The 11,458-nt window shown below is 40.5% G+C and overlaps 1 protein-coding gene across 1 annotated transcript; it reads right to left on the minus strand.

The window, feature by feature from the left end:
* Window positions 1-1,100: 1,100 nt before the first annotated feature.
* Window positions 1,101-11,002, minus strand: LOC104529837 (transport and Golgi organization protein 1 homolog; the record flags this gene model as incomplete). The annotated part of the gene is made up of 4 exons (XM_010174252.1): window positions 1,101-1,385; window positions 2,326-5,266; window positions 6,281-6,367; window positions 10,869-11,002. Coding segments are annotated over 4 exons (3,447 nt in total), but the record flags the coding sequence as incomplete, so codon positions are not given.
* Window positions 11,003-11,458: the final 456 nt, after the last annotated feature.

The raw sequence follows: 11,458 nt of genomic DNA on the forward strand, positions 1-11,458 counted from the left end.
GTCAGCGCATTCTAATCACTGCCTGCCCAGCCTGGTGTTACATTGTGGAACAGCTTCTGTGACCAGCGTCTCTACAAGCACCTGCCCTGTTTCTTCTCAGCACCTCTAGCAGTCCTCATAGGAATTCCTGGCGAACAGCGTTTAACAACCACTAACCTGAAGCTACCATGAGGGGATGTTAGTTGGTCTAAAGTACAGCTGAATATCCACATAAGGAATCCATCAGCCACTTAAAATTCATTAGGTATCTTTACGTTCAACCTCGAGTGTCCCTCAGTACTTAGAAGCTGCTGAAAAGCACTTGGCTATGGGGATGGTATAGGACCTTAGTGGCATACCAAAGCTAAACAAGGTGTGCCTGAATTTAGTCTAAATGCTCAGTAAAGCTGGATTTATTAAGCATAAGCATAATCGGAGGTGAATCCAGGACAGCAAAGCTGATCTTAGCACAGAGAATGGAGTCAAAGGTAGTTTCATGCCAAAACAGAGCTGGGGAAGGTGACAGTAATAGGATCCCTCCTTGGCATAATGACCGGTCAGCACCCCTGCTCCAGAGGGAGAAGTCCTCAGCAGAAGAGAGTCAAACATTTCTCCTACTCCAGCAAACACCTTAGCCACAAATTACTGAACTGCTTGAGGGAAGCTACACTCCATCTTTCCTGGAAAGTAATATAGCCCAGAGTCACAGGTTAAAAATAGCAAGAAGGGAGAGCGCGTGATTGTACAGCCTAATGGTTAGGCTGTCAGACCCCCTGCAAAGCAGGGGAAACCTGGGCTGATGGTGCACTTCCAGTGACTGCTGCTCTTTATCCACTACTATCCTGAGAAACAGTCCACCAGCCCGAGCACAGAGCTCTGACTATGCCACTTACACTTTGCTTATGTCTACAGTGCAAAAAGGCAGCAGCAAAACTGCCCTGTTGAGATGAGTGGTAGGGAGACAGGAACGCCACTAGAGGGACTGTCAGGGAAAGCCATTAGGATTACAGCAACACACAATGAAAATATTGGTGAAAAACCTCGGTATTTGCCTAAAAAACATTCAACCATGTTCCTCTTTAAGAGCAAAAGAATAAAATAACCCAATTCCAAAAGGTTACCTGCAGCAGTATCTTCCATGGCACTTTGTCCTGAATCAGTTGACCCAAAGGCAGCATCTTCCAGCAGCGATCCCCTTTCACTATCGTACCCTTCTTCGGCTTCTCTAGTATCCGAGAAGTTGGCCTCTTCATACTCAGGTGCAACATTAACAGCTGTCTCCTCCTTCTCCTCAATAGGCTGTTGTAACCTCTTATCTTCAGGCTGCTGAAATTTCTGATTGCTCTCATCAATGGCATGTGGGTTTCTGATGGAAACTCTGTCAGATTCAGCCTCCTTTGCACCATCTATGACAGACAGGGAGACATGAATTAAGCACTGAGCTAATGTGTATTTCTTATCTGCAGCTGTATCCAGTGAAATATTGCATCTGACAAAGCTTTCTTGATGCTTTTTAAACACTTCAGCTTGTGTATATATTCTCAATCAACTTTAGTGACATCTAATTAAATGTTTATATGGAATTTATGCAAGGTATCAGCCACTGACCTTGCAGTGAAATATTTTAATCATTCATGGCTTTATCAGAAATCACACACCTAACATGTATTATTGCAAAAGGAGCCTTGCCAAGAGCATATTTTACCATCTTGCACATTAATTAGAAAAAACAGCAACTTTGCAGCAGACTCCACTGCTGGTTCTTCCTTCCCTCATCAAAAGATGTTTGTTCAGTATTTCTACTTAGGCACTCTTTTATGAACACGGGCAAAGTTAGGTGCATGGATCTAGTGCCTGCATGTTGTGTTAATCACTGGATATCTCATAATTAGGTGCTAGCTAGTTCAGAAAAAAAAGACTGCTCTAAACCCTCTAAAAAATTCAGCACATTAGTGTACATGAATCCCTATTTCTTGGGAGGGGGAGGTATAGATATGACCTGAATGGCTCCTTCGAGCTGTATCCATGCACAGATCCCACTTTCTTGCAAGAAACTTGGCCTGTAAGAACAGACATGCTGAGCTCAACATTTTTTTCTCAGGATTTGTCCCTGGGACACCCATCACAATGCCAAAACCACACTAAAAATAAACAAAATCCCAGCGGACTCCACAGGGCCTCTTTCAATTCTACTCCCTCACCCTTTTCTTAAAGCTTCTCTAGGTTAAATAGTGTTGTCTGGGATAGGGTTTTACTATTTATTAAATGGTTTTTTACTATTTATTAAAGGGTTCCATCTATTTATTAAGTGGTTCCATCTATTTATTAAATGGTTTAATGTCCTACCTTGAAGGTGCAGCTGATCATCTTCCTGTTCTAGAACAGATGCAAGTGGGACGCTCTCACTAGCAGATGAATATTTACTCCTTAAAGAATATATTAATTCTTGAAGATCATCCATCAGTGCACTCTCCTCATCGTACAAATCCATTTCTTTCACCACCTCCTCTTTATTTTCTGCCACTCTGGAATCCAGAACTTTTCCCACAACATCCATAATGCTCGATTCTGAAAACTCAAGTATCTGGTCCAAGGCTGCTTCTGTATCTTCATTATTATGGCTTGCCTTCCGAGCAAGCTCCATCTCTACCTTCATGTCATGAAACATGGCTTCTATCCTAAACATCTGCTGAAGCCCAAGGTACTTTTGTAAACGTATTATACGCTTTTCATCGAGAAAATTTCTCATTATTGTGAGCCGCTTCACAGAGTCACTGAAGTCTGTTACAGTATCATTTGTGGCTGCTGAACTGTCAGCAGGGCTGGGGAAACGTGCAGATTGCTGGTGGTCATCTCTTGTATGCTCCGAATTTTGCATCTCTTTTGAGTTTTTCTGTGAAATGCCCTCTGGGAGATGATCTATCCTTTGGTTAAAGTTGTCGTCTTCTGTGTCAGGAGATTGGAAATTATGACCTTCCACAGCTGATGGTTCCTCAGTTTCAGAAGACTCCTCATCATCTTCCATGACATGTTCCATCTCATCCCATTTAGCATCTTCATTCACTGGTACACCAACTTCTTTGTTCCCAGTCTCGCTTGCATCTTGCACGCTGAACATTTTTTTAGTCTCTTTAGAAAATGAGTTTGCTTCCTCTCCTGTTTCATAAGTAGGATTTGCAGTTCCCAGAACAGCTTCGCTTAGTACTTCTAATTCAGGGTTTGTACTTTCAACATGTAGTGTATCACCCTGTACATCTGCAGCCTTTGCTTGTGACAGCTTTGCATTTGCAGCATTCTCATCTTCCAGTAGCTCTTCCTCTTCTTGTTTCAGGTCAGGGTCTTCTTCAGCATCTGGCTCCTCAGATTGCAATTCTGGTCTGAGTGGTTTTTCTTTAGATAAATTTGTGCCAAGGTTTCTGTCAGAATCTGCATCCTGAGAACGAGCAGTTCCTCGCTGAGTAAGATTCTCTGTATTAGTATTCTGTGTAGTGCTTTTTGATTTTTCTTCAGGGGAACTCTTCTCAATGCTTTCTTCAAACACTGGCATCTTGCCAAGATTTCTTGAAAGCTCTTCTCTCATATCTGCCTCTGAATACTCATTTTCCCATGGCCTAGGTTGCTTGAGGGCTCCTCTATGGCTTAGGTCTCCCTCCCCTGCAGGGGTTTCTTTCACATTTCCCCTTTTTATTTCAGGCTCTTTGATAAGAGAGGTGGTTTTTTGATTTTCATGATTGGTCTCCCCTGTTTGTTTCAAATCATCTTCATGTCTTAGAATCTCTTTCTCCACAGCAGGCATTCTATGCTCCAGTTTCTCTTTTAAGAAATCAGTATCTCCTAAGTCACTTTGAGATGCATTTTTTACCTCTTCCACCAGTCTGGCTGGAACATCAACAGAAGGCTTGTCCTCAGCTCTTCCTTTCTTCTTTGTTTTCTCCCATAACGTTTTGTGCTTTAAATCACTTTCCAAGACCTCTTCCAAGGTGTCATCTTGAAACTTTTTCTCATCTTCGTCTATTTGAGCAAGTGGCACCTTTTCTGGACTTTTGTTGGTATCACCAACAAGTGGTTTTAAAGCATCTTGCTTGCTTTCAACCAGTGATTTGGACTCCAGATCATCTCCTGGACTAGGCAAAATGTGAGGATCAGGCACAGCTGTACTCTTCAGCTTTTCAGTATGTGACTCAGTTCCATCAACTGCAAGCTGCTCTTTAAACTGTCCAGTTTTGTTTGGTTTTTCTTTTGAATCCAGATCACCTCCACCTACAGGTTCCTTTCCAAGTTCTTTGGAGAAATCCTCAAGTTGAGTTTTTGCTGGTGCTTCTCTTTTACTAAGTAGCATCACCTCATCCTGTTTCTCTTTTGTTTGTTGAGATTTGAGCCTCTCCACACTTATACTATCGCCCGACTTCTTGCTCTTAATGAAGGCATCCTTAAGAATTAATGTATCTGAATTTGGTTCTTCCTCATTGTCTCTTTGGTTATTTAGCTCTGTAGCACCCTTTGCATCTTCATTAAGTTCATGATTTTGTGACTCAATGTCATTGTTTTCATCATCATCTAAATCCACTGGGGATATAATTTCTTCCTCTGCTGTAAAAGACAGTAAAGGGATTTCTTCAGACTGATCTGCGAAGTCTGGCTCCTCCTCTGCATCATGAGTATTAATGCTCAAATCTTCATTAAAATCATCTTCCAGCGATGTAACAAGGCGAGTCACCTCATCATCTGATACAACAGCATCAGCAGTTGAGCCAAATTGTGTTTTCAGTTTCACAGAAAGGTCTCTGTTTAAAAGTGTATAGGCATTGACTTCTTCGCTTTCTTTGTCAAGTTGACTGGTTTCACCCTGAGGAATACTAGTGTTTTTGGTATTTTCACTTTCTAGCCCTTTTAGTTTCCCGTGTAGCATTCCTTTCAAGTGCTCATGTGCAATCTGATCTCCCTGAGAGTTTTCTTTGTGACTATTGACACTGGAGTCTCCCCTAGTATTTTCAGTTCCTTCTGCAAAAGAATTGTCTACTACTTTCTCTTTCATGGTGAAGGCTTCCTCATCTTCTTCTGTGCTTAGCTCGAGATTGTCTGTATCCAAGGCATCAAGGGACTTTCCTGTATCGATCTGTTCAATCTCCTCATCCCTTTTAATTCCTTCAGCTGCTTTTGTCTCTGGATCACTCAATTCAGTTTCCCCTTCATCTGCTATTGTCTCGTGCAATGATTTCAAAAGCTCATCCACATTATAATTATCAAAATCATCCCTTCCTCCATCAAAGCAAACAAAGTCTGTTTCCTGAAATGAAAAACAGTATGTAGTCACAGATATTTCCTTTATTACAGAGATGATACCAAATCCATTTGGTTGGTTATAGAGAGGTGCAGCAGCGAAGTAAATTATATTAATCGTGCAGAATTAACTCCGGGGTCCTTAACCAAAACTCTCTTTGCAATCAGTGGAAGTTTTGCCCAAGGACTCTTAAAAACCAATATAAAAAGCTCAAGGGTTAGCCCCACCAAAGACCTCCTAGTGAGGAACAAACTGGAGGTCAGCAATGGAGTTGACAGTATTATAATTTATTCATCACATACATCCTGAACTAGGAACAAGCCTATTGGTGAATGCCAGCGAGGAGAAGAAAACAAGCGTCACTAAACTTGTTTGTCCCAGTCTGTTTTAGCTGGTTTCTCCTCAAATGACCAAGTTCTCCAAGCAGGAGCCTGTCACACAATTTCTGAAAAATAAACAGCAGTGCAAGCCACTGAATACAGTTTTGTAAGGGTCTGAAGCTGCATCCACAAACAGGCCTTGCTCACACAACTTTGGAGTTACCAGCTATTAGTGCATGAAAGCCACTTATGTGTGTAAGGGTTGAAGGACCAACTCTAGAACCAAAGGGCTAACAGCGTATTGGGGTTTGTTTGTTTCTGATAATACTTTAAACTTCTAAAGTTTGAGAAAAGAAAGAATTCTGAATACATACCAAACAGCGTATGTGCGAGCCAGCTAGCAGCATTTCTAGAGCTCAATCCAAACAGATTTTGTTAGAAGAAAACCAGAATATTCAAGAAAAGAAAGATCAACACCCACATTTTGGGCTGACACTTACACACCCATCCACATACCTATCTGCACAGAAATTCCACCCCCCAACACATATGTCCATCTCTGCACATATGTAGCTGCTTACTAACAAAAGGTAACTAAGGATCACTGATGTTCCCATTCTCCCCCTCAAGGATTTGATTGAATGCTGAGCTAAGAAACAGTAAGCAGCTCAATTTAAAAAAAATCATAAATAAGACTTACATCTGTTGGTAACTCTAGCTCCTCATTGGAATAATTATGATTTATTTCAAGTAAATCCTTTGGAAAATATCCAAAATCACTTCCAACCTGCCAGAAAGCAAACACAAGCAAACAAAAAGCAGTAAAGAAGCTTTCAAAATTACGTGACTATGTTAAAATCCTAATTACAGGCACTAGTAACAAACACATCAAATTCACTCAAGTGTTTCTAAATGAAGTTTAACACAGTTAATAAAAGAAAAGCATTAGCAATATCTTGTTTATGCAAGAGTTTTCATTGAGGTTTTATACTTACATTTCGCAACACCCTTGTGAAGTTGCTAAGTTTTACTGTTCACGTTTTAAAGCCTGAATTACAACAAATTATTACGAGAGCTGGGAGTGAAGCCCAAGCACTCTGGCTCATGTGCTTTAACTGCTATTTTGTGCTCTCACTGGCACCACATATGCTTCAAGTATTTTCTCAAGTAGTAAGCAGAAGAGGATCTTTGACTAATGAGATTTATATCCATGCACAATATTATAGCCTGAAATACACTCACTTTTCAGCTTAAGAAAAAAAAAAAATTCTTAAAGCAGATTTTAGGAAATTGTAAAATTGTACCCATGGTAATAATCTATTTTAAAACCTGCATGGAAAATAAACACCCTCTGCAAATGCATTGTTGCTCTTCAATGACTAATACAAGCAGAAATCAGTTGCAGGTGGCTGTTTTCAAGCAAGTCAACATGCTAAACCAAGGCAAACAGTGGAAGATAAGAATCTCTTATCACTCACTGGATAAGATCTACACAGTAATGCTCTCACTGGAGAGTTCTGACAACAGCTGTCAAGAAGCCAATATTAATAGCATGCTATCACTATGCAGATTAGATAATCCAGGCAATTAGAGCCTGGTAGACACACCTAGAAAGGTAGACAGTTCCTAGATGACTAAAATACCCGGGGGGTGGGAAGTGTTGGTCACTTCCTCAATGTTTTGTTATAGGAGGAAGATGAGAATTGCCAATTTTCTTGAAGAGTTTGTTTGGGAAGAGCACTAATTTAAAGATCAAATTAGAAAGGAAAACAGTCATGTCAAAACAATTAGAGATATATAGATATATGTATGGTTACATTGATATCACTGAAATAGGGTGACCTGTGCTGAAGTCTTCTAGATTTACAATGGCATTAAAAAAAAAGAAGAAAATGGTATCCAGCAAATAATATGTACTAATACTTTTTTTGTTGTTATGCAAGTCAAGTAAGCACTGATACATTATAAGGCTTCCTTTTTAACTATTTCTCATTCAAATCTTACCTTCCATTGTTGATATCTCTGAATTTAGTTACATACATATATATATATAAAACAGCCACTATTACCTCCCTGCCTTTTGTAAACAGAGATACTCTCTTAGGGAAAAGAGATAAAGTATGCAGGTTTATTATTGGGAAATTAAACTGGACAAGTCAAATCAAAAGCTTATCCTTGCGTGGTATACTACAGTTTTATTTTAAATTGGCCTGTTTCTCTCTACAAACTTCTATTCTAGTTTTAAATAATCTTTCTGAAAACAAAATCCAAAGCTTCAAAGTAGCCTCCTTACAGACTAATCTCTGTGACTACCATTATAATTAGGCATCATAATTTAAAACTCATTTAGTGTAATCCAAGCTGCTGACCATACAAGTGCTCTGCAGTGACCCAGTTTGCCACTTGTGTGGTTTATGAGCCATATGGGATCTGCAAGCCCAAAATTTCATCTGCTCCTCTCCCTACAAGTCCTCTCTTGTAAGGGAAAAAACGCCTCATTGTGCAAATAGAGGAAACATTCTTCATTCTCTACAGACAGGAGAGGAAAGGCATTATGAATGCCAATAAGGGCATTTCCACTCCCTTCCCACATAAAATGCCATGGGTGGGCAAAACACGTAGCTGTGTGTACAGCATTTGTCTGCACCAGTGCCCACGTGTGGCAGATTCACCAACCACCACTGACCAAGAAGCCAGATCCTCACACCACCTAGCTCGGTGACAGAAAACAGAAGATGGTCATCATAGAATTGTCCAAGCATTTGGCTTTGCTTTATTCATGAGGTTTAGACAGTTCTGCTAAAAACTGCATGCCATATAATGCATAGAATATATACTATAGCCGGGTTCTAGAATTTTTTCACATGCAAAATAATTGGTGGGATCAATGGGAGTTCTGCAAGCAATAAAGTGTACAAGACTGGGATCATAAAACAAAGGATCTATTTATTTAAAATATAGCATGTTTGCTGGCACAAAGGAAAAAAAAATATTAACAATGGCTTGAAAGAGGCAGAGTGAATTAGAAAAGCAAAAGCAAATAAAGCCCAGACCCGACTGCTATAGATTTTTCAGTCTTTCTTATCAGATAATCTCCCTTCAGGTCAGAAACACTATTGTATTTCTTATGGCTCCTCAAAATCAATCTCAGGATTAGAGCCTGTATTTACAACTTGTTTGAAATAAGCCTCAGGTTGCAGTAGTTGAAGCTTCTCATACACACTGCCCTTATCTGAAGATCAGAATACTAGTTATCCTTTGATTTCATAGTTTCCATTATACCCTAATAAATACTTTCCCAAAAAACTTTAGGGGATAGAATAAGGTAGCAGGGTATGGGGATCAAATGATATACACGAGCACACATAATTCACGTGATGAGATCCCAAAAGGGCTTCGGCAGAAGGTAACATGCCTTCTGTTGGAATCTGTTTGATCGCAGACCTCACTAGGTAACCTGTTTTTAATTAGCAAGCAACAGCCTCCCCCTAGCTCCAAGGCTGCATGCAGCAGGCACGGCTGGTCTGCATAAATCAAGTTGCCCAGCCAAATCTGGCATAGGAAGTCATGTTGAATGAGAAAGACCCCAGTGCCATCTGCAAGTCAGGGACAGGGTCAGACATGCCAGTGCCCTACTCAATACACAAGGGGAGGCGCTCCAACCCTGCTGCAGTATTTGCATGCTGGTTGTTGCAGTGTTACAATTAATGCAGAAACAGTCAATCAAACTGGGGAAAAAAGAAATAAAGATTATAGCCACCAACTGGAAGGAATTAGTCTGTCATCACTGCCCTAAAAGAAACATAGAAAACAGTGTAACACAGTTTAAAAATGACAACAAATAAAAGGGAGCTTTGCAATTCTTTTAGACCTGCCACATTCAGCTTTTACTTGTTAAACTCAAAGCAAACATCCTTTTAACGTGGAGACACACCTAACTGTAGCATGAGATTCCTATCAGTGAATAGTTAAACTGAATATTAACTCAGCAATTACCTTAAACCTGCCGTCTGATCTTGCAGCCTGCATTACACTTTGTTAGATGATGCAAAATTGGCCTCACACTGCTGCTCCCCATCTCAAGAACTGGCAGCCCTGGAAACCTGTACCAGCTAATTAACCAGATTATTTATGGTACAGTACATGTCAGAAGGGAATTACCAGCATGATACAATTATAAACTCTTCTTTAACCATGTGCTGCAGTTTTCTGCTCTCTTCTCTACAATTCTAATTGGGTTCAGCTCCCGCTGAGAGCTTGGCTGTCCACACCCAGCCTGACCAGGTTAGAGAAAGTGATACATCCTGCTTTTCACCAAACCACTAGTCCCACAGTCAACAACCAGCTGTGGCTTCCAGCAGCCTCGACCACTGCCTGTCTCTTGTAGAAGAACAGAGTAAGAAAGGAGGTTGAAATAAATAATTTGGACACAAAAAGGTATGTAGGGGAAGCATGGGGAGGGGGTTACAGGGACTAGGTCTAAGCAACCTCCAGACTGCCAGCATTTTCAAGGGAACTCCACAAAAATTGCTCTTCCTCCAGAGTATCTCAGTTCTGCTTCTGTCAGGCAAATAAGGTGTTTATCAAAAAAAGCCAAGAGGAGTTTTCTATGAAATAACTGCAAGTATGGGGACCCTCCTTTCCCATTAACCCTCTCCTGACTGCCCAAAGAAGATGACGACTCAGACAAGGCCACTACTGGGCAAGCTGTTGCAATGTGTTACTAAAGCTGAGAGAGACAGACCTGTTAAAAATCGAATTTACTTCAATCCTTAGTTTTACTACTTTTTTTCCCTCCAACTCTGCATGCAGCTCAGATAAAAAGAGGAAGACTGTACCTGAACATTAGGAAAAGAAACATGATTAAAATATGTACAAGGAATGATCTTTAGCAGCATTACAGAGCGCAGGATGAGACCACGTCAGGGGTAAACACAAGCGCAGCATTAAGCCTCCCTAGATGGGAAGGGAGGCTCAGCTTCCAGGCAGGCTCATGGGCCATCACTTACGGTGATGCAATGGGAGCTCTTCAACACAAAGGCAATTTTCTAACTGTTTTTAGCACACTTTATGAGCATTGCCCATTTTTCACAGCACTTAACGCCTTAGGTTTGATCAAACCGCATCCCTTTTCACACTGGTTTCAAGACAAAATGGCATTTATTACGTTATTTAGCTATGTTCAAAGCCCTAAGTGTTCTCCTATGAGGCAAAAGGAAGAAAAAAAAAAGATTACCAACAGAAAGTGCAAAGAAGAGCAAGTAGAACAAATGCTTTACAGTACTTACACTTCCAGCCCAGAGCTCGGTTGATTTTCCTATTAGTTTATAATACACATACACCGCTTCTCCCTTCTTAAAATTTACAAAGCGGCAGTCTGGGCCTTTAAAATCCTGCATTGCCTTCCCTCGGCACATTAACACTGTCCAAAGAAAACAAAAACCAGAGTATTACATTAAAATAATAATAATAAAAGTGTTTCATGAAAGCAGTCTTTGCTAACTGGTAGAAAACAACAAGACCTCCCGGCATACACCGGTTTCCTATTTTCCAGACTGGGCCAAGAGATAAGAAGTTAACTGAAAGTATAACTAAAATAAGAGATTATTTAAAAAAATAAATAAATAAAAGCAAGCTCACTGATCAAGACAAGCACAAGCATCTGACAAAGCACTTGAGAATTACATTTCAGAAGTGCGCTATGAAGCTAATTATTAATATTAAATTAGACGGGCTGAAAGATGTCACCGGTGTCCCAGAGCATCGGCCCTGGAATTATCCAGCACACAAACACCACCCGGAGAGCGCGCTGGTTGCAGGAGGGTTTGCGGGGGGGAGGAAAAAAAGAAAGAAAAAAAAGAAAAAGAAAGAAAAAGAA

The sequence above is a fragment of the Antrostomus carolinensis genome, unplaced genomic scaffold (genome assembly GCF_000700745.2).
Source record: "Antrostomus carolinensis isolate BGI_N321 unplaced genomic scaffold, ASM70074v2 Scaffold51278, whole genome shotgun sequence".
Taxonomy (NCBI): domain Eukaryota; kingdom Metazoa; phylum Chordata; class Aves; order Caprimulgiformes; family Caprimulgidae; genus Antrostomus; species Antrostomus carolinensis.